The 24,301-nt window shown below is 46.7% G+C and overlaps 1 protein-coding gene across 3 annotated transcripts in view; it reads left to right on the forward strand.

Annotated features, from left to right (window-relative positions):
- CACNA1H (calcium voltage-gated channel subunit alpha1 H) overlaps positions 1-24,301 on the forward strand; it is a 370,065-nt gene that overhangs the window by 215,366 nt on the left and 130,398 nt on the right. For all 3 annotated transcript variants that reach the window (XM_077918649.1, XM_077918651.1, XM_077918650.1), the window contains exons 6-7: positions 3,160-3,319; positions 7,927-8,242. In XM_077918649.1, coding sequence (XP_077774775.1) covers positions 3,160-3,319; positions 7,927-8,242 — 476 coding nt within the window. The remainder of the gene's footprint in view (positions 1-3,159; positions 3,320-7,926; positions 8,243-24,301) is intronic.

The following is a 24,301-nucleotide window of genomic DNA, read 5'->3' on the forward strand; positions in this document are numbered from 1 at the left end:
GTTTTTCTAAGGGTGGAGGAAGAGAAGTTTCCTCTAGCTTTACTCTTTTTTCCCACCCTTAGTTTCATTGACTGCTCAAACCTATGCCAGATAGATAGATAGATGATAGATAGGTAGATGATAGATAGATAGATAGATAGATAGATAGATAGATAGATTATTATTATTTAGATAATAATTTAGATAGATAGATGATAGATAGATAGATGATGATAGATGATAGATAGATAGATAGATAGATAGATAGATAGATAGATAGATAAGTAAAGGTTAAGGTACCCCTGCCCGTACGGGCCAGTCTTGACAGACTCTAGGGTTGTGCGCCCATCTCACTCAAGAGGCCGAGGGCCAGCGCTGTCCGAAGACACTTCCGGGTCACGTGGCCAGCGTGACAAGCTGCATCTGGCGAGCCAGCGCAGCACACGAACGCCGTTTACCTTCCCGCTGGTAAGCGGTCCCTATTTATCTACTTGCACCCAAAGGTGCTTTCGAACTGCTAGGTTGGCAGGCGCTGGGACCGAACAACAGGAGCGCACCCCGCCGCAGGGATTCGAACCGCCGACCTTTCGATCGGCAAGTCCTAGACGCTGAGGCTTTAACCCACAGCGCCACCTGCGTCCCCTGATAGATAGATAGATTATGGGTGGGGTATAAATAATAATAATCTATCGATAGATCGATAGATAGATAGATAGATTATTATTATTTATACCCCACCCATCTGGCTGGGTTTCCCCAGCTAGGACAAGGCTAGCAAAGGGTCCTAGCCATCGTGGCTGTGTTCTCCCTCCACTTTTCAAAGGCGGTAGTGCCTCTGAACACCAGTTGCTGGAGGAGGCAGGAGACGAGAGGGCTGTTGCAGTCAAGTCCAGCCTGCAGGTTTTCCACAGGCATCTGGTTGGCCACTGTGAGACCAGGATGCTGGCCAAGATGAGCCACTGGCCTGATCCAGCACGGCTCATCTTGAGTTCTTATGCTCTTTAGTTTTCCTTTCTTCCTTTTGATGGGGTCTCACACTGAAGAAAAGAGGGGCTTTTTAAAGGAGTAATTGACAATGACAAAGGAGGCAAAGCGAGGATTGCTCAGCAGAAGAAAGAACAGGAGGCTTGTTGAGAGATTGCAGCCGAGCCAAAATGGCCCACTGTCTCCAAATTGGGCCACTAATGGGCACGGGGGAGGAATTGAAGCCAGCAAAAAGCTTGGTAGGGCAGAGCTCTCAGGAGGACGCCACTTTGCACAGAGATGCCTTTTAGCAGGATGAAACATCCCTGCAAAGTCTTTATTGCCACCAGCGGATTCTCCAGGCACATTGATTGGCACCAGAGGGTAAGAATGTCCCCGCCCAAAGAAAATTCATTTCCCATAAAGTGCTGCAGTCCACCAAAACTTTTCTTCCCTCCTTTGGCTGACCTTTATAAGGCTGCATCTGCACCAAACAGTTACCGTATTTTTCGCTCTGTAAGACTCACCTGGCCATAAGACGCACCTAGTTTTAGAGGGGGAGAACAAGAAAAAAAATATTCTCTCCCTCTCTGTGCAGCACACCTTCAGTGAAGCGGGAGGAGAAGTGGAGCCCCTTCCATTTCTCCTCCTGCTTCACTGAAGGGGCGCTGCACAGAGAGGGAAAGCTGCGCAATGCCTCTCCAGCGAAACAAAGCCAGGAGAGCAAGACGGGTCTCTCCTGGCTTCAGGTTGCTTTTGCTGAAGCCATGGAGCCTGCATTCGCTCCATAAGATGCACACACATTTCCCTTTACTTTCTAGGAGGGGAAAAGTGTGTCTTATAGAGCAAAAAACACGGTAGATGGCTTACTCCTTAGCAGCACCGGGTAACATGGTGCGATGACGGCACTCGCCTGACCTCCCAACAGCTGTTTACACGAGGGGAGAGTTGCTCTTGGGCTCAGGTCTCTGCTTGCAGGTTTTACCACGGGGTATCTGGTTGGCCAGTGCAAGAAAAAGATGCTGGACAAGATGGGGACACTCCGCTTATGTTTTTTATGGCCGGGGGTGGTGGTGTGGCTGGGGAAGAGGGCTGAGGACCAGAGAGGGGACTACATTCATCCCTGAACCTCTCTGCTCCTGGCTTGGGAGGTACTGAGGTGTGAGCTACCCGATTAGCTAAGAGATGCTTTGCTTGCCCCCCTGCAACAAAAACACGAAAGCAGGCTTAGAATTGCCGCTGTTTGTTCGTTTGCTTTTTCACAACGGCTGCTCGCCGTCCCCTTTGACGCGGGGCTTAGTTCCACCGCTGAAAACAACAGCAGGTCATTCCGGTGCCAACAGCATCTCGGCAGCGATCGGGGTTGCGGACTGCAAGGGTATAATGAATCCCAGATAGCATCAGCCATCCAGGTAATCCCTTCTGATCCCCCAATTCGCAGGCAAAGCCTTAACATTCACTCGCTGTCTCTCTCTCTCTTTCCTGGCCGGTTCTCATCTAAATTACTTTGCCACCCTGCTCTGCTTCCCCCAGGAGGGGCTTGCTTCCCTCCCACCATCGCCATGGGTTGAGTTGTACCCTTGACAAAGGCGGCCAGTCGTATCGCCCAAAGGGTGGCAAGGGAAAATACGTCAACAAACGAATTTAGTCCTAATCCAGGGGCAGCCAAGGTTCTGCCACCCGAAAGTTGTTTTTGGATTACACTTCCCATCATCTGTCATGGACTGGTTGGACGCAGAGCAATAGTGAGAGGAACCAGCTGAGGAACACTCAAAGGAAGAAGGCACAGAGCCCAGGGAGTGGTGGTGGGACAATGATGAGTGGTCAGAAGGAGAAGACAGGGAGGAGGAGGCATTGGAAGCTGAAGAAGGCAACAGCGCTTAGTGAGCTGGGAGAGTCTGTGGCAGACAGCAGTCCAGAATTAGAGGTGGAAGCAGAAGCAGGCTGGTGGGAGGAAGGAAGCTGAGAGGCTGAGATGGGACAGGCTGGTGAAGAAGTTCAGGTGTTTCCTGGTCCTGCTGCAACAAACTTCCCTCACTAATGCAGACGTGTGTGTTTTAAATGTGCTTTAAACATATGCAGGCCTGGGTCACAGGAGCTGTGCATCTGAACCAAGCGGATCCTGGAAGGATCTGCCGAATCTTTTTACCAACCACTGCCTGCCTGCTTCGTGCCCTCCCTTCATCTCCCTTTTTCCTTCTCTCTCTCTCTCCCCAGGTATGCGCATACTCGTCACCCTGCTGTTAGATACTTTGCCTATGTTAGGCAACGTCCTTCTGTTGTGCTTCTTTGTCTTTTTCATCTTTGGGATCGTCGGGGTGCAGCTGTGGGCCGGGCTGCTGAGGAACAGATGTTTCCTAGACACCAATTTTCAAATGTAAGTACTCGGAAATCAATCGGCCATCTCTTCCAATTGCCTATGAGCTTGTGCACGTTTAATTATAGAACTGTAGAGTTGGAAGGGGTGCCCCCCTGCAATGCAGGAATTGCAGCTAAAGCATCCCTGACAGATGGCCATCCAACCTGTGTTTAAAAACCTCCAGCCAAGGAGAGTCCGCCACCTTCCGAGGGAGACCTTTCCACCGTCAAACAGCTCTTACCCTCAGAAAATCCTTCCTAACAGAATCTTATTTATTGTCCCTATGTATACTGCCACCTGAGGCAGTCCACTCACCTTGCCTCATGGGTGGGCCGGCCCTGACAATTAGAGTGCTTAGAGTGTTAGACTAGGATCCGGGAAACCAGGCTTCAAATCCCTCACTTGGCCATGAAGCTCGCAGGATGTGACTGTGGTCCTCTCAGTTTCAACTATCTAAAAGGCTTGTTGTGGGAATGAAATGGGGAGAACCGTCTACACTACGGGACTAACCCGTAACACTAACCCTCGTACCTACGGGACCGCCTCTCCTGGTATGTCCCACAGAGGACCTTGCGGTCTTCAAACAAAAACATCTTGGAGGTCCTGGGCCACAGGGAGGTGAGGCTGGCCTCGACCAGAGCCAGGGCTTTTTTGGCCGTGGCCCCGATCTGGTGGAATGCTCTGTCACAAGAGACTAGGACCCTGTGGGACTTGACATCTTTCCGCAGGGCCTGCAAGACAGAGCTATTCCATCAGACCTTTGGCCAAGGCACAGTCTGACCCCCTCCTTCTGTAATCCTCATAGAACTCTAGCCCAATGGTGGCCATTAATTTGATTCTGAATTGATTTTAGAATGAATTGATTTTAAAATGCTGTGTTACTTTTATTGTTGTTAGCCGCTCTGAGCCCGGCTTTGACTGGGGAGGGCAGGATATAAATAAATTATTATTATTATTATTATTATTATTATTATTATTATTATTATTATTACTACTACTACTACTACTACTACTACTACTACACCACCTTGAGGAGCTCCATGGAGGACAGGAGGGATATCAATGCAATAAGTTAGTTAGTTAGTTAGTTAGTTAGTTAGTTAGATAAATAAATAAATAAATAAATAAATAAATAAATAAATAAATATCAGTTGGCTGTGCCTGTGGCAGGCTCTAGGGCCATATTAACATCATACCTTTAAAGCACTATGATACCATTTTAATCATCCACGGCTTCCCCCAAAGAATTCTGGGAGCTGGAGTTCCTTGGGGCTGCTAAGAGCCCCCTTATTTCCCGCACAAAGCTACAATTCCCAGTGTAGTTCAGCAATCAAGCCCTTTTCCCAGGGAACTCTGGGAACTGTAGTTTCACAAGAGGAATAGGGGATCTCCTAACAACTCTCAGCACCCTCAACAGATTACAGCTCCCATAATTCTTTGGGGGAAGCCTTGACTGTTTAAAGCGCCATTGTAGTGTTTTAAATATATGGTGTGGATGACGCTTATATTTCTGCCTGTGATTGGCTCTTAATCCACCTACCGTTGGTCTCTCTGACTTCGGCTCGACCAATGGGCACCAGTCATCGCTGGCCAATTGTCAGCTTTCGGTTGCCAGCTGCCCAGTGTCAAATGTCAGGTGTTGTCGCCGGAATCTGCTACACAACTCACTAGAACCCCTCTCTCTGCTTTCTTCTCCCTGATCAGCTTCGATCTTCCCCCATTAAAACACCTCCAGGGTATACATTTGTCTCCATAACTCACACTTCTGTCGGTGCCACAACCCATAAACAGATTTTCCACTTTGCCATGCTCTTTGAAGAAATGTTTGGAAAGAGAGGAGAGTTTGGGTATCTAGTGAATGCCACAGGACAGTCCTAAATGGTATTGCTTTGGTTGTCAATTAAAACTCCAAAGCTTCGGAGCTTAGTGGTGCTGTTGGCAGCCTGGGGTGCTCTCTCCACACAGTTAAGTTTATTTTTATTACTAAGACGCTGCCCGGCAGTATAAAAATGTAAACAGAGAGTTCCAGGCGGCTTTGTGTGTTTAAACGAAAGGTGTTTGGAGGGCTGCCTAATTTCCTCCTCCTGACTTGGATTGTATCTGAAGTTTGGGCTTCTGAGAAAGGCTGTCTAAGCCTGAGGAGAAGGGCTTTATTTGGCCTGCAGGCCTCATTCCATGCTAGGGGGTCGTTGGGAAAGCAACTGGAAATGAAGCCACCAATGTCATAATGCCATTACAGTGGTACCTTGCTTCTCAAACTTAATCCGTTCTGGAAGTCCGTTCCAAAACCAAAGCATTCTACAACCAAGGCGTGCTTTGCCATAGAAAGCAATGCAAAATGGATTAATCCGTTCCAGACTTTTAAAAACAACCCCTAAAACATCATTTTAACGTGAATTTTACTATCTAATAAGACCATTAGGTCCGTATAGTTAAAGCCATGGTTTTCCCAGTAGTGATGTATGGAAGTGAGAGCTGGACCATAAAGAAGGCTGATCGCCGAAGAATTGATGCTTTTGAATTATGGTGCTGGAGAAGACTCTTGAGAGTCCCATGGACTGCAAGAAGATCAAACGCATCCATTCTTAAGGAAATCAGCCCTGAGTGCTCACTGGAAGGACAGTTTGTGAAGCTGAGGCTCCAGTACTTTGGCCACCTCATGAGAAGAGAAGACTCCCTGGAGAAGACACTGATGCTGGGAAAGATGGAGGGCACAAGGAGAAGGGGGCGACAGAGGACGAGATGGTTGGATAGTGTTTTCGAGGTTACCAGCATGGGTATGACCAAACTGCAGGAGGTAGTGGAGGACAGAGGTGCCTGGCGTGCTCTGATCCATGGGGTCACGAAGAGTCGGACACGACTAAACAACTAAACAACAAAATAAGACCATTGATCCATAAAATGAAAGCAATCATCAATGTACTGTACTACAAAATAAATAAGACTGTATTGTAGATGGTAAAAAGTAAAATTAAAAAATTTTCTTACCTGTGCTGATGATAGTCATTGTTTGGATGGGGGGCTTTTATCCATTTCCGCAGTCGCACAATCAATCAATCAATCAATCAGTCAGTCAGTCAGTAGCTGAACTGGGATCCACACAGTCACAAAAACAAATTAACTGAAAAAGCCTCAAAAACAAAAAATGCAAAATAAATAGCAAAAACAAAAGCACCAAATATAAGCTCCAAATATCACCTCAGAACACTGCAATCGGAAATGGAAGGCTTGAATTACAATGGGGGGGGCGCAAATTAGCAGCGCAACAGGAAACACGGGGGGACTCAAAACTGAGCACGTTTGGCTTCTGAAAAAAGTTCGAAAACCGGAACACCTACTTTCATACAAGAACCCATGGACTTCCAATGAGGCTGAAAGTTGGGAGATCCAGGGCAGATAAAACGAAAGTGCTTCTTCATGCAGCAAATAGTTCAAATATGGAACTGTCTTCTGCAGGAGGCAGTGATGGCCATCAACCGGGATGGCTTTTAAAGAGAATTCAGCAAATCCATGGAGAATAAAGTGATCAGTGGCTACTAGCCATGACTGCTATGTTCTTCTTTCATGGTGCGAGGCAGCAGTGCTTCTGAAGACCAGTTTCTGAAGACCACAGGAGGGGAGAGGGCTGTTGGGCTCCAATGATCTCCCCACAGCACAGCATCTTGTGCCAATTTGTTTCCTGAAGACCAGCTCACTTTTTGGAGTGGCATTTGCTGGAAGTGACTGAGGCATTTCCAAAGACCCACTAGCAGCCATTTGGGCACCATCTCTCTGTTTTCCAGCTGCTGATAGTATCTTATGAGGCGCTGGAGAAAGTCTCAGTTTGCCCATTAAAAAGCCTGGTTCATTCCAGCACCCTGCGCATTGACCTCTAGCAAGGGCAGCATCACATGTGCCAACTCTATGAGGCTGAGGACAGCTCAGCTTCCCCTCCACCCCAAGTATGAGGGGACAGGGCTGAGCCCCTCCAATCTAGAAGAAGGCCTCCCCGGGCCTCATGGCCAACTCCCAATGCACATGACATCACACATGTGTGTTGCACGTGTGACATCATGTACACACGACAATGTTGCATGGAACTCGGTGCCTCTGAGCAGCATTTTTCCACAGTGGTCATTTTAGGGATGGAAAATGTCATGCTCAGATCTCGCCAGCAAGAGTCTCACCATGGTCTTCTGTCAGTCATGCCGGTGGGTCAGAACCAGGAGGCGAGGGTCATCTTAGGCCTTGAAATGTTGTCAATCCCACTTTGTTTTCTTTCTCTTTGTTTACTTTGATTGCATTGCAGGTTTTTGGCATGGCAACAATCCCCTAATGTACGTTTTGGCCGAGAGACACTGGAACAGTATAAGAGGAAAAACCAAACGTGTAGGAGTGAGTTGCCCTCTTCTTAGCCAGTACAGAATATCTTGCCAAAGGCAATTTAGGCTGGAAAGAATATTTGCTGCCCCTTGCTAGGCAGTAGCAGCTGATCAGTTCAGAACTGTCCCCTCACTACATAAAATACAACAGTCCCAACTCAATTCTCAAAAATAATAATTTCAGGGGGAAATTATCATGAGCTAAACGAAGCTAAGTTTTGACTTGGTATAAAGGGGTTTCCTGTGTCTTCCTTCCCATTCAAGGACGTACAACTTGACTTTCCTGAATCCGTACTATCGGCCAGAGGAAAGCGAGGAGAATCCGTTCATCTGCTCGTCCCACCGGGATAACGGAATGCAGAAATGTTCCAGCATCCCAAACCGGAAGGAGTACAAGGTGGAATGTACTTTGAGCATGGACTCTTACAACCAAAATTCATACACCCTGGACTTCAGCAGCAGAAACGCCTGCATCAATTGGAACCAGTATTACAACATTTGCAGGACGGGGGAGCTCAACCCGCACAATGGAGCTATTAATTTTGATAATATTGGCTATGCTTGGATAGCTATTTTTCAGGTAAGCCTCTTTTATCCTCCATTCTTTCATGCGGTACCCAAGTGTGTTTGAGATGCATGTTTTCGCCCACGTAAGATGAGTAAATGAAGCAATCCTCAAATATTACATCAGCAGCCGGCCAACTCTGACACTCTGCTTTTGCGCTGGTGGTTATCAAGCTTCCTGCCTCTGAGCACTTTCTGTTGTTTCATGTTGACACTTTGTGGGTTGGGCTAGCTCTCTTTTCATGGAAGTTTTCCGTTGTTACTTGTTGTAGACCCATCTGATTCCCATTGCCCAGCAAGCAAACAGGGGTCAGCAAACTAAGGTCTGCGGGCTGGAAGCAGGCCACTGGGCTCATTAATCTGGCCCGCGAACCTTGCAGACCCTGCCGCCCGCTCAGTCAGTCCCTGTGCTAAACCAGCGCGGAGGCCTCGCCGTGCGGTGGCTGACTTCTGTGGCGTGGCTTCTGATTGGCTGCCGAAGCTGTGGCTGCCGAAGACGAGGTGACATCGGTGCCGGCAGTGGCTGTGGTGTAAATGGAAGTGGCGGGGTCATTTCAGGGGGGTCTTTTTGGGAGGGGGTGCTTTGGGGAGAGGGTGGGTCCAGCCCCCCAAAAGGTCTGAGGGACAATGGACCAGCCCCCCTGAAAAAATTTGCTGACCCCTGGGCTAGAGGTTAGCAAGGAACACTTGCCTGAGAGCAGAATCCGCATACGAAGCATTAGTCCCAACTCCCTGGGGGACCTAGCACTCACACAAGTCCCCATAAAGGGGCAGGGCAGCCACAAATTTCAGTGCCAGGACCATGCACACTGCATGGCACCCACAGCCCTGGGGCCAAGTTGGCACTCCTGATACAAAGTCAGACAGTCCAGAGGTCAGAGAATCCAAATGATCACAGAGCCAAGGGCTGAGATGGAGAGCAGATAGCAGCAAGGTCAGGCCAGGAACCACAGGCCTTGTTTCCAGCATCTGACCGCTGCTGGAAACTGTTGATGAAGCCCAGAGCCAGCTGGTTCTGATCAGTGCCTTCTGCTCTGTGACCTTGAACGTTGATCAGGTGAAGGTGGAGTCACTCCCCCTTCAGGCTGCATGTTCAGCAGGTGAACCTGTCTCCTGGCCCATGACATTGCTGGTCTTCCCCTTTGGCTTGTTTACAAGGAGTTCCATGTATTGGAAAGTGATTGGGAAACCATCCGTCTGCACCAGCCGCAGGGTGCGGACATCCTTTTGGGTGGCTTCAAAAGAGAGTGAAACCAATTCATGGAGGAGGACGAGTTTATCAATGGCCGTGTGTCTCTGAATGCCAGAGGGTGTTTGCAGAATTGTCATGGTTGCTAGAGACAATGGCTGTGTTCTACCCTCCATTGTTCGAGGCAGTCTGCCTCTGAAGACCAGTTGGTGGGAATTGCAATTGGGCAGAGTGCTATGGGCGAGTTGGGCCATTGGCTTGATTGAGCAAGGCTCTTATGTTTTTACGACAGAGCCATCTACTTCTGGTCCGTGTCAAAGCCACATATTTCCATCCACGAGTTTCCTCTGCTGCTCTATTTTCATATCAATCTGGTCTTTCCATCAGAGAAAAAGATGTGCCAAAATTGCATTTAATGGCAGCTCAATGCACACAGTTCTAAAAAAAATTTCATCCTAAAATATTGAATTTTGGTACTTCTTGAGATGTGGTCTGTATTGTAGGCTTTTGAGACGTGTGGAACCTGAAGGATAATTGCATTCTGATCTGCGTATGTGTCTGGTAGACACAAATTGGGACTGTTTGCTTAAAAACACAAAGCGAGCAAAATCCAGCCAGCTGCCAGGCCATTAAATGGTGTCCATTCCCTTAGCCATGGAGTATAATCGAGACTTTATAGAGAGCACATTTTCTGCTGGCCGTGACTGGAGAAATGAGTGTCGGCTTGCATCTGATGCTCTCTTCACGCACGCCTTTCTCCCCAATGCCACATATCCGCAGATGTGATGGTGTGGAGGAGTTTACCTGTGTATATAGAAACAGCCCTGCGTAATTTCGACGTGGGATGCTATTTAGGTGCAAAGTTATTTGGAGTTAGCTGAAATGTTGAAGACACAGTTGCATAAACTAGGAAGGGGGAAAGGGAGAGTGTTGACTGTAAAACCTGTGGGAAGAGGCTGGGGAACCTCATGCGCAGGGGATAAAGGGGACCCTCCAAAGGTCTCTATCCAGCGCTCGGGACTCTCCACCGAGCCACACCCCTTTCCAGACCACACCCACCTCCCCCAACTCACACCCCTCACTAGTTCTGGTCTGCATCCTCCTCATGGTTTTGTCCAGCAGAAATTGTCCTTGAACTGCTTCTTGCTCACCTGAATGGAGAGAGGTGACACGTGTGTGTGTGTGTGTGTGTGTGTGTGTGTAGAAAGCCCTGACTTTTTAATATTTTTTTTAAAAGATATTTATTGAAATTTTAAACAGTTAAACAAACTTCACCATCATAACAAAACAAAAAAGAAAAACCATCACCACAATCAGCTAAAAACAGAAAAATACAATATCAGATATAGAAATAAAAAAGAAAAGAAAACATACCAAAAAAAAGATATATAAATCCTGTTTCTTAATTGTAACTTTCATAGCCCTCTTTCCTGACTTCCTCACATCTCCCTTTTCTGTGTTCCCTTTTGCACAATCATATTCAGCAATGCCTTACCCTCTTTCAAATCTTGTTGTATGTTATACATTTCAACTATTATGTCGCCAATTTTTCCCTTTATATCATTTTGTTTAAGTCTGACATAATGTTATTCTAGCCTTTACCCCTTTATTCTTATAGAATATTTTTTTGCATATTCCTTTCAGCTTTGTCACTAATGCCATATTGTCTTAATATCCTGCATCATTTTAACATTCAAAGATTTTACAGAAAGCCCTGACTTTTGCATGGCTGAAATGTAGCCGGCTCTTCAAAGGTGGCAGTCACATCCATTGCCTCCACCCAACCCTTCTCTTACTTGCGGCACTGCCCATGACTTGCATGTGGTCCCTGGTGAGCTTCCATTGAGATGATGTGGCCCTTTGACCTAAAAAAAAGGTTACCCACTATCATGAACCAGATATAGAGGTAGATCCAGGGCTGGATTTAGGTTTGATGAGGCCCTAAGCTACTGAACGCAGGTGGCGCTGTGGGTTAAACCACAGAGCCTAGGACTTGCCAATCAGAAGGTCAGCGGTTTGAATCCCTGCGACAGGGTGAGCTCCAGTTGCTCGGTCCCCGCTCCTGCCAACCTAGCAGTTCGAGAGCACACCAAAGTGCAAATAGATAAATAGGTACCACTCCGGCGGGAAGGTAAATGGCATTTCCGTGTGCTGCTCTGGTTCGCCAAAAGCGGCTTAGTCATGCTGGCCACATGACCCAGAAGCTGTACGCCAGCTCCCTCGGCCAATAAAGCGAGATGAGCGCCGTAACCCCAGAGTCGGCCACGACTGGACCTAATGATCAGTGGTCCCTTTACCTTTACCTTTTAAGCTACTGAAGGTAATGGGGCCCTTTATATGTCCAACTGCCCTTTGTCAACAACAAATTGTCACTTTTTTGTGTTGAATATATGCTATATAGTAATTTATGGACCTAATAAGTATCTAAAGCCATTTTATTTGTTTCTTATCTTATATTTTGGAAATGTACATCCAGGTGTGTGTGTTTTTTCCTTTAATTTTTTTGGGGGGCCCCAAGAGAGTGGGGCCCTAAGCTATAGCTTGTTTAGCTCATACATAAATCCGACACTGGGTAGGTCAGCAATAAAGCAGCTGGCGTCAGTGAAGTTAACTCTTTGTTCAAAGGAATGTGATGCGACAACTTGGTTGAAGCTATGCAGGTCTGAGTCTGGTCAGTGCTTAGATGTGAAATGATGAGAAAATCAGTGCTGGTTGGGCAGGGAGTAAACTGACTGCTGGGAAAGCCAGTTTGAGATTCCCCCATTCTTGCAGCACTTGCAAAAACAAAAACACAACGTGTGAATTGGTCTTGAAGAGAGTTAGTTCTACCCCATTGTGTGTGTGAAGATTCTGGGTGAATTGTGTTGTGGGTAACATCCTCAGCGCCAATCTTTATTTGCCTGCCTCGTTCTGTTTCCAAGAGCCTAATCGTTGCTCTTGTCATCCTACGAATTACACATGTTTCAGCGCTCTTCGCTTATTGTGTAATGGGCTAACTCATGCATCTATTTATTAGGCAGGCGCATTCTGTGGCAAATTATGGGAAGTAATTATCTTATTATGGGTAAGAAAGAGAGGAGATGGGGACCTAAATTAAATGTGAGTTATTAAGGTCCCTCGGTTGCACATGATGTTCAGAGAAAGCAACGGAAGCTGTAATTAAGGGGGAGGTATGAAGCCGCTGTTCTTGCCCTGCTCTGGATGAATTGCCCACCTCTCTAAATTCCTAATTTGATTGGCGTTACTAGCAGAGTAAGGAGAAGCAACGGCCACGCTTTCAGTGAGAAATAACAAGATCATGAAAACAGGAAGGTCGATAATGAGACATTCACCGGTTATCGGTGTGCTACTGGGCCAAGGTCAAGGGGTTACTATCAGTATACAAAGCCCTTAATGGTTTGGGACCAGTTGAGCTGCGAGATTGCTGCGAGATTGCTTGGCCCCAAATAGACAGCTCAACTGCTTCAGTCTGTCTCATAATACCGAATCTGCATTTGTAAGAGATTGATTATTTAGTGTGGCAGCACCTGGACTCTGGAACTCCCTTCCATTGTGCTCTTTTTGGCACCTGCTAAAAACATTTTCTCGAAGCTACAAACATGAGCCTGACCAAACTGCGGGAGGCGGTGGAAGACAGAAGTGCCTGGCGTGCTCTGGTCCATGGGGTCACGAAGAGTCGGACACGACTAAACGACTAAACAACAACAACAACAAAAACATTTTTGCTTAGACAAGCCTACCAAGGTGTGTAGTTTATTGCTGGCTTTAATCTTCTGAACGTTTTAATTGTTTTTACTAATAATTTTTATTGTTTTGTTCTTTTTGTAAGCTATTTTGAGGTGCTTTACAATTAAGCAGTGTATATATGTTATAAAATGATAGATGATAGATAGATAGAGATAGATGATAGATAGATAGATGATAGATAGATAGATACATAGATAGATAGATAGATAGATAGATAGATAGATAGATGATAGATAGAGAGATAGATAGATGATAGATGATGATAGATAGATAGATAGATGATAGATAGATAGATAGATAGATAGATAGATAGATAGATAGATAGATGATGATAGATAGATGATAGATAGATAGATAGATAGATAGATAGATAGATAGATGATAGATAGATAGATAGATAGATAGATAGATAGATAGATAGATAGATAGATAGATGATAGATAGATAGATGATAGATAGATAGATGATAGATAGATAGATGGATGGATGGATAGATAGATAGATAGATAGATAGATAGATAGATAGATAGATAGATAGATAGATGATAGATAGAGATAGATAGATAGATGATAGATAGATAGATAGATAGATAGATAGATAGATAGATAGATGATAGATAGATAGATGATAGATGATAGATAGATATAGATAGATGATAGATAGATAGATAGATAGATAGATGATAGATAGATGATAGATAGATAGATAGATAGATAGATAGATAGATAGACAGACAGATGATAGATAGATAGATATAGATAGATAGATGATAGATAGATAGATAGATAGATAGATAGATAGATAGATAGATGATAGATATAGATAGATAGATGATAGATAGATAGATAGATGATAGATAGATAGATAGATAGATGATAGATAGATAGATGATAGATAGATGATAGATAGATAGATAGATAGATAGATAGATAGATAGATAGATAGATAGATATAGATAGATAGATAGATAGATAGATAGATAGATAGATAGATAGATAGATGATAGATAGGTAGATAGATAGACGATAGATAGATAACCCTCCTCCTCGGGGGAAAAGATACATATTGGAAAAGCAAAAACTCCTCTACACCTTCCCAAAAATGAGGTGGTAGAATTCTCAAGTGTACTCATTTCAGGTGGTGGGTCCTATTTTTGAAAGGTCCCCTACTTGAAAAGTTCCCTGCCTATAGTAATCTAGCCCATCAAGGAGCTGGTTCTAATGTCACCCTCTCCCCATATGTGCTGGATTACTAAATGCAGGGATAGGGGTGACACGGAAATTTGATTTGGCTTGCACCAAAAGTAGAACTTACAGGGAAGGTTGGCTCCTTCCCCCAAAAAATATGGCAAGCTGAAACACAGCCATCCCTCGAAATCTGCATTTTTTTCAAATTTTGCAGTGCAGTTCTCCCACAAAATGTTCTGTATTTTAAAAAGCACATATACTAAGGCAGAGCTTTCCAGATGTTTCATGTTGGTAACACATTTTTTAGACATGCATCCTTTTGCGACACAACAGTTCAGTTTTACTAGCAAGCTGGAGGTTAAACTAACCCTTTTCCAGCCCCGGGAGGAGAGCAGGGAGCATTCGTGTGACACAATTACACATTGCAGCCAACACACTAATGTATCACAACACACAGTTTGAAAAGCTCTGTACTAGGGTGATGTGGTTATATATATGTTAGTGAAAATAACATACAAAAGCACTTTGCACTAAGGGAAATTGCTTTGCCAAAATGTGTATGCTAGGATTGAATTTGCATTAGGACTAATAATAATAATAATTTCTGTGAAGTGCCCTAAGACCTCCGGATATAGGGCAGTATATTATTATTATTATTATTATTATTATTATTATTATTATTCACAAACTGCTGTGGAAATGTGGAGCATTGAGAATGGAATAACGAGTAACTGAAACTGACAGATTTGCCCATCACTCTACAGTGATGTGTTGTCTTTTAAAGGGAAAAGGTGGACATAAAATAACAAGGACCATTCCCATAAGTAAAACGACAACAAAAAAATCCAGCCAGCAGCAAGAGCTGTTCCGTTCCATGTTGTGCTAAATTTCTGTTTGTAATGTCATTAGAGGGGGGAAAGAGTGAAGAAAGAATGGAGCCTTTAAAAAATCAAAGTGGCTTTTCCATGCTTGGTCCAGTCCACTCTGCTGCTTCCAGACTCTACCACTACGTTTGGTCATAGGCTAACCTGTCTAGAGATTGGCTTCAGCTGTGAATACAAGGGCCTTAGACTTCTCGGTGCTGTCAAAAGTGCTGTGTGCCTGCCGGCCATCCTCTCTGCTCTCCTAAGTGTGATTTGCTTGTCGAACACCCCGCAGTCAGTAAAAATTTATCCCGACGACACTCCACGCGGGACACGATGCAAGGAAATGCGCTCTCTCCGGATGAGCACTGACGTGTGCAAGCCGTCCTGTTCTGCAGCCTGCGGCCATCGATCCTTGTTGCCATCTCTAAACATCCGCAAAGGGCCAGTTCACGCTTTGCATGGCCGGTTCGCCGTTTGTCTGCCGCTGAATGCAGGCTGAGCATCATTGCATGGTGGCATCAAGCAGCCACTCAAAGCCCTGGCAAGACTCGACACTGCACTGTGCTGGGTGGCTGGGTCTGACTCCATTTTAACTCCCCATGATGCCCCAGACAGTGTCGGACTGAATCCCAGAGGTAAATTAAAATGGGAGCTCAGGCCCAGCTGCTCCTTACAGTGGGGACCCCAGGGTGGAAGCAGGTCAGAGACCAACAAGGGAACATTCTGCTGAGACCACAAGACTCTTAATCACAGAGTCATGGGTTTGAGTCTGTCAGGAGTGCGTGCAGGAGCCAGGCCTGTGACCAGTAGGGCTTCGCAGGACTGGGGCCTTCCTAAGTTTGTTCTGGAGAGGCAAGGTGCGGCCACACAGGTGAGGCCACTTGGTAACTCACTGTAAAGGTAAAGGTCAAGGGACCCCTGACCATTAAGTCCAGTCGCGGCCAACTCTGGGCTTGCGGCGCTCATCTCGCTTTACTGGCCGAGGGAGTCGGCGTACAGCTTCTGGGTCATGTGGCCAGCATGACTAAGGCGCTTCTAGCGAACCAGAGCAGCGCAGGGAAACACCATTTACCTTCCCGTCGGAGCGGTACCTATTTATCTACTTGCACTTTTATGTGCTTTCGAACTGCTAGGCTGGCAGGAGCAGGGACCGAGCAATGGGAGCTCACCCCGTCACGGGGATTCAAACCACCAACCTTCTGATTGGCAAGTCCTAGGCTCTGTGGTTTAACCCACAGCACCACCCGCGTCTCACTGTACCTGGTGGCAAGAGCCGGGAAGGGATATAAGGTCAGCATTTCCCTTCAGCTCTTTGCCACAGCAACACATTTCCTGCCTTGCTGCGTTTGGCTTCTTGGTTCCTGATCCTCGGACCTCGGCTTCTTGACTCCTTGTTTCTCAACCCTTGGACCCTTGACTTTGTGACTCCCTGCTTCCTGACCCTCGGACCCCTGGCTTCTGGACTCTCGTTCCTGCTCCCACCCCACCATCTTGCCCCCGGTCCCGACATCCTCAGCTGGGACTTCGATCGCCCATAGACTGGACCGTGACACTGTCTTTGCATGCAGGGGAAGTCCCTAACTCACCAAATATTGTCTTGGGACAGCAATGTTTCCCAGCTCTGCAAGCTGGAGATGTCCGTGGTGTAACTTGGGACCTGAGCTACAGCTCTTCCCCATAAGAGCGGGGAACAAAGGCAGGTGGCGAATCCAGATTCACGTCACAAGTCTATCTAACTCAGTGTTGTCTACACTGACTGACAGCGACTCTGCAGGGTCTCTGGCACCAGTGTATTTCTCTTGAGATGCCAGGAAATGACTGCTCTTTCATGCAAAAAAAACAAAAACAAAAAAAAAAAAAAAGCCTGCACATAGAAAACTAGGGGGTCAGGAGCAAGGGTTTCAGCCCTCACAGGCTAGCTTTCTACATGGGAGATTTGCTAGTTTGTTTAATTTTGCATCACCAACCTTCCATCCAGCAAACCCCACCACCCACTGCATTCAAAAGCGACAAGGACCAGAAACAGATTGACCCCTTCTGTATTAATAAGATCTCTGCTTTCGATGATCAGACACAGCTTGTAGAGGCTTGCAGACCCACCCTCTACTGCACATTCATCATATCTCATTTCGAAGACATTTCGGCTGGTGGCCATCGCAACATCCTGCGACAACGGGTTCCTCAAGTCAAGATGTGTGTTGTGGGATTGAGCTGCCACTGCCAATTTCAGCAGAGAGCCCCCGGGGCTTCTATATTTGAGACAGGGTGAATAATGTTCCCTGAATCACAGGCTCTTTCTGCACTACTCACAATTTCATAAGCCGCTATCTGTCATGCACCACCACAGCCCCCCCTCTTTGTATTGTCATTTCTCTAAGTGAGGACATCTTTGCCCGGGGGTTGAAAAGAGAGATAAACAGTTGGCAACACTTGAGAGAAAAGTTCCCCGATCAAAAGCAAAAATAGTCATAAGTAGATGGGTTTTTCGAGGGCGGTGCTGGAGTGCATGTCAGAGAGAGAGAGAGAGAGAGAGAGAGAGAGAGAGAGAGAGAGAGAAGGCAGCTGGAGAAAGTGGATGGAGAGAAGAATTTCTCCATCTCTCCTAACACTAGAACTCTTGGGCTGAATGTGAGAAGCTTCAGGGCAGATAAAAGGAAACACTTCTTCCCTCATTGCATAGTTAGACTATGGAACTCACTCCCACAAGAGGCAGTTTATGGCCACCAACCAAGATGGCTTTAAAAGTGGATTGGAAAAATTAATGGAGGAGAAGGCTATCAAGGGCAGAAGTGGAGCTGTGTGCACCCCGGGGCAGGGCTAGCTGCCCACAGGGGCACTGCCCACGGCGAGCATCCCAGGAGGCAGCGTAGTGATGTCACCCCCCTCAGTGATGACACCTGGGGCGGACCGCACCTACTGCACCCCTCTTCCTCTGCCAGTGGTCAGGGAGTGCTAGCTACTATGGTTACGCTCTACTTGCACTGTCAGAGGTAGTAAGACTTCTGAATTCCAATTCCTAGAAGAGAGTGCTCTTGTGGTGCACTGTGTGGTGTAGTGGTTAAGAGTGGTAGTCTCGTAATCTGGTGAACCGGGTTCGCTTCCCCGCTCCTCCACATGCAGCTGCTGGGTGACCTTGGGCTAGTCACACTTCTCTGAAGTCTCTCAGCCCCACTCGACTCACAGAGTGTTTGTTGTGGGAGAGGAAGGGAAAAGGAGATTGTTAGCCGCTTTGAGACTCCTTCGGGTAGTGATAAAGCAGGATATCAAATCCAAACTCCTCCTCCTCCTCCTCTTCCTCCTCTTCTTCTTCTTCTCCTCCTCCTCCTCCTCCTCTTCCTCAAATCCTGCTTGTTGGTTCCCCCCCCCCCCAGCATGTGGTTGTCCACCAAGAGCTCAGGATCATAGAATCTCTTCTAACCCTCTGCAATGCAGGAATATCTGCTGAAGCATCCATGATGAATGGCCGTCCAAGCTCTGCTTAAAAACCTCCAAGGAAGGAGAGTCCACAACCTCCTGAGAGAAACCGTTCCCCTGTCAGACAGCTCGTACCATCAAAAAGTTCTTCCTGATGTTTAGTCATGTAACTTGAAGCCATTTGCTCAGGTTCTGCCCTCTGAAGCAGGAGAAAAGAGGCTTGCTCCCTTTTCCATGTGATATTTGAAGATGGTTATTATATCTCCTCTCAGTCTCCTTTTCTCCAGTCTAAACATACCCGGAAACATAGCCTGATGCTGGAGGAGATGGGCCATTGGCCTGATCCTGCAGGCTCCTCTTCTGTTCTTAAATATAATATAAGTACCCAAAGTCACTGAATTGGTCAAGCTCTGTCTATTACATCATCATATCGATACCATATGTGTTTAAAAAAATCATTTTTTCCATCTAATGTAAGTACAGTGGACGCTCGGGTTGCAAATGTGATCTGTGTGGGATGCACGTTCACAACCCACAGCGGCACGTCTGCGCACACGCAAGTTGTGATTTGGCGCTTCTGCGCAGGCGCGACCTCCAAAACCCGGAAGTAACCCGTTCTGGTACTTCCAGGTTTCGGAGCGTTTGTAACCTGAAAAACGCAACCTGAAGTGTCTGTAACCCGAGGTATGACTGTACGTTAAATATAGCCACCTTGTGGGTGTTTGTGAATGCAATGTGGGATTGAAATGTTGAAATGTAAAGTAGAGAGAGACGGGCACCTGGGGAGAGGAAGAGAGGGAAAGGAGAGGACAGAGAGAGAGAGAGAGAGAGAGAGAGAGAGAGAGAGAGAGAGAGAACACCAGCTTGTTGGGTAGGTCAAAGGTCCACCTCCCCACAACTCCAGCAGGACCAACTAAGTGTCTTTCAGAAGCTCGCAAATGAGGCATGAAAGCATCACTGCTTCCCTATAGTTTATCCCATTACCTAGCCCTTGGAGATAGAATGCCTTGGAACATGGAAGCTCCACTGGCTCATAATTCAAACGTAAAGATAGTTCTCTAAGCCATTAGGTGGCCCTTCCTTCCTCCAAACTGGCCCCTGCATCCCTCTAAGCTGGTTGATATGCATGCGCTGTGTTTCACGACACGCACGCACCCGCCAGAGGTCGTTGTGAACTTCTGGTGGCAGTAAGTCGAGGGGCGGGGACAGGTTCTCCTCTGCCCTCTGCCGAGGGGAGCAATCAAAATAACACGAGAACCTCCTGTTACCTCTGACTGTTCCTTTAGCGCTGTTCAGAAGTTCTCTTCTCCCTGTAATCTTTTCCTCCAGCTGAGAGAGGGAGGGAGGAAGGGAAGGTGAGCAACCCGCTATTTTATTTTATTGCCCATCTTGGGCATTCTTGTCACGCCTTTCTCTCGCCACGCTTGCCTGGAGCTTTCTCCAGCGCATTTGCTGTATCAGCAGGGGACGCGTCTGAGGAGGATTCCCCCCTTGCAGATGGCAAGCAGGATGCGGCTTGTAGAGGACTTGATTAACTCGTCAACGGAGACGTCTTCTTAGGCAGAGAAGGCCACAGTTATACCCACGCCCGTTCCTGCGAGGTTGCAGAAGGGGACATGACCAGGGAGGAATCCCATCCCTGTCACATTTAAAGGCTTATCAACTGAACACTTCCCAAAACAATACGCAAACCAAGATGTGTGCTAAGAGAAGAAGAAGAGGAGGAAGAGTTTGGATTTGATATCCCACTTTATCACTACCCTTGTTGTTGTTGTTTAGTCGTTTAGTTGTGTCCGACTCTTCGTGACCCCATGGACCAGAGCACACCAGGCACTCCTGTCTTCCACTGCCTCCTGCAGTTTGGTCAAACTCATGCTGGTAGCTTCGAGAACACTGTACAACCATCTCATCCTCTGTCGTCCCCTTCTCCTTGTGCCCTCCATCTTTCCCAACATCAGGGTCTTTTCCAGGGAGTCTTCTCTTCTCATGAGGTGGCCAAAGTATTGGAGCCTCAGCTTCAGGATCTGTGCTTCCAGTGAGCACTCAGGGCTGATTTCCTTAAGAATGGATTGGTTTGATCTTCTTGCAGTCCATGGGACTCTCAAGAGTCTCCTCCAGCACCATAATTCAAAAGCATCAATTCTTCGGCGATCAGCCTTCTTTATGGTCCAGCTCTCACTTCCATACATCAATACTGGGAAAACCATAGCTTTTACTATACGGACCTTTGTTGGCAAGGTGATGTCTCTACTTTTTCTCACTACCCTAAGGAGTCTCAAAACAGCTAACATTCTCCTTTCCCTTCCTCCCCCACAACAAACACTCTGTGAGGTGAGTGAGGCTGAGAGACTTCAGAGAAGTGTGACTGGCCCAAGGTCACCCAGCAGCTGCATGTGGAGGAGCGGGGAAGCGAACCCGGCTCACCAGATTACGAGTCTACCGCTCTTAACCACTACACCACACTGGCTACTGGTTACAGGGGTCAGACTAGGACCTAGGAGAGAGACCAGGGTTCATATCCCACACACAGCCTTGAAGTTCAGTGGGTGAGCTTGGGCCAGTCACCAATTCTCATCCTAACCTACCTCACAAGGTTGTTGTGAAGGTAATGTGGCTAGGGGAGAATGATGCATTCCTTCGGTGAAATATAAAATGCAATCAATAGGAAATAAGTAACAGACAACCACCCTTTGAAATTCAAAATCCTCTGAATTTTGCAATGCAGTTCTCCAGCCAAGTGATGAGTGCAAAAATGTGTATACACCAGGGTACAGTGTCCATAGAAATGCATGCATTAGTGAAAGTAGCACACAAGAATTCACTGTATGCAGGGAAATGGCTTTGCACCATTGTGTATCTTGGACAATAAAGGTAAAGGGACCCCTGACCATTAGGTCCAGTTGTGGCCGACTCTGGGGTTGCGGCACTCATCTCGCTTTATTGGCCAAGGGAGCCAGCGTACAGCTTCCGGGTCATGTGGCCGGCATGACTAAGCCACTTCTGGCGAACCAGAGCAGTGCACGGAAACACCATTTACCTTCCCAACAGAGCGGTACCTATTTATCTACTTGCACTTTGACGTGCTTTCGAACTGCTAGGTGGGCAGGAGCTGGGACTGAGCAACGGGAGCTCACCCCATCATGGGGATTCAAACCGCTGACCTTCTGATCAGCAAGTCCTAGGCTCTGTGGTTTAACCCACAGCGCCACCCGCATCCCTGTATCTTGGCCAAAGCTGCATACAAAAAAAGAGCATACTAGAAGAAATTTGCACTGAAATGCTGATGAATTTTCATGAGGACTTCTAAATTGTGTGTGTGTGTGTGTGTGTGTGTGTAACTGCTGTGGAAATATGGAGAACTGAATTTAAGATTGGAAAAATGAGAAACTTGAAGAAACCCAAATTGACAGATTCGTTCCTCCTTAGCCATGGCTAGACAGGAACAGATCCATGCCTTCTTTTGTTGGAGAACTGCGTCTCAAAGTTCAGAGAAGCATATGAATTTTGAAGCCTCAATGTGTTTCAGTAGCAAGCTGAAATGGAATAGGATGGGGACTGAGACCAGGGGACAAAGGCTAGAGGAGGCAGGTTCTTCTCTTTCCCAGTATACAGTTCTCTCAGTAACCCCCAAAACAACCCTGTATGGACAGGCCAGTTTTATTTTTATATATATAAACAGAGACTGAGGCTGCAAAATGGTAGCTTATCTGAGGCCACTTCACAGTGTGTTGAACATTGGATTATCCTGCTCAACACTCAAACTTTCTCTCTCTCTCTCTCTCTCTCTCTCTCTCTCTCTCTCTCATTCTTTCTTTGAGCCAGACATTTTAAAACTGGCAAACGCTTGTGAACAACTGTAGCATGTTCTTTCTCATTGCCTCCACTTTTATGGCTTTTCACCATCCCGTTCTCATTTATTTATCAGATGCCGCGGCGTCTGTTTCTAATCTCGTGCACAGATCAGCCTTCTTTTACTTCGCCTTCACCCTGCTATGATCTGTAGTCCACGGCAGTAAATAACGACCCCTCCCTTTCCTTGAGCATCCGTCCAAGTTCTTGGTTGTTGTCCTGTTGTTGCGGCCTGCCCTGGGCTTCACATAATGAATTGTGTGGGGAGAGGGAGCGTGTTCCCCCTGGGCTCTGCCCCAAGCCTGGTCCTCCTCAGTCCTTCCCCTTCCATGCCTGGTTCAGAACCCTTCCCATGGAGACAAAAGGGTTACTTCTGCTCTCTGCATGCCAAGATGCGGCAAAGGCTTTGGCTAATTAGCATGATAAATCAAGCCTCATGAATATGTGATGAGGAGCGATTTATCATCCCTCGGCTGTTGATCTGCGTTATTTGTGCTGGGAGAGATGGGGCCCTTGTTTGGAGTCCGGCTAGATCAGACCAAAGGCCCATCTCACGCAGCATCCTGCTTCTCAAGTTGCCTAGATGTTTATCTCAGGAGGCGACTGATACATAGAATCAATGGGGATAGTGATAGAATCAGAATTGTAGAGTAGGAAGGTGACCTCAAGGGTCATCTAGTCTGACCCCTCGCAATGCAGGGATCATAACTGAAGAATCCCTGATGGATGGACACCCAACCTTTGTTGGACGTTCAAAGAAAGACAAAGGACATAGGAGAGCTGGCAGACTTTGGGGAATCGGATTCCTCCCCGGGTGGCAGTAAATAAGCAGATCAAACGAAAGGAGTATTCTTACCAGATAAGTTCTTTAATAATCACAGCGAGAGACAGAATGCATATCTCTCTAGAAATGGCGTTGCTCCCAGTAAAGGTTTGCCCCCTCCATCCCCATTAATCTACGTCACTCGTATGTCGGGTAATCTGAGCTTGTTGCCTCTGCGCTTTCTGTTCTATCACTCTCAGAGCTCGTCTAGTCTTAGGTGAAGGGGGGTCAGGAATGCTTTCCAAGGACACTGAATCTGCCATCTGTCTCTCTCCTGGCGTTTCCTCTTCTAGCTGTTCCTCACCTAGTATCTCCCAGCTTTTCCCCTCTGGACTACGCCCCTCTGCAAACCACTGTTCTAAATCAATACTGTCCTCCTGCCCTCGAGAAGGTTCAGAAAAGGGAGAGGGCGGCTCCCACCATTCCTCCTCAGTCCGACCCCTGACAAGAGGGGACCTCAGCAGGTCTTGCATTTGTGACCATTTCCTCTTCTGCATAGCTGCTAAAACAGTAGAAGTCCTGTCCTCTTTCATAAAAGAAAGAAAGAAAGAAAGAAAGAAAGAAAGAAAGAAAGAAAGAAAGAAAGAAAGAAAGAAAGAAAGAAAGAAAGAATCCTCTGCAAGTAGAATGTGAGCATGTCAGGAAGAAGGGTTCTCCTTAGCCTCACCTTATCCCTGACATGATAGGTTTCTAGATGAAGAGGGTTTTTGTTTTTGTGTGTGTGTTTTTGCTTTGCCTGGGAGAAACTGCAGCCATGTCCCTGAGACATCCTTCGGTCCAGAGAGGAAAGGCTATGAAGATTTTTGGAGAGTGAGATATGTCTCTGTGAAATAGCGAGGAATAACTCTTCCAGGGGTTGCTACTGCCTGGGAATAGAGCAGAAGTCAAGTTTCTTTGTTTTCCCCTGCAACCGGAGAGCTTGGGTCAGGAGCAAACCCATTAAATTCACCGCCGGATTTCAGAAGTTAGCGCTGGAGGCAGAATTAGCTGCTCAGCACA

This window comes from Podarcis muralis, chromosome 14 (assembly GCF_964188315.1).
Source record: "Podarcis muralis chromosome 14, rPodMur119.hap1.1, whole genome shotgun sequence".
NCBI classification, from domain to species: Eukaryota; Metazoa; Chordata; class Lepidosauria; order Squamata; family Lacertidae; genus Podarcis; species Podarcis muralis.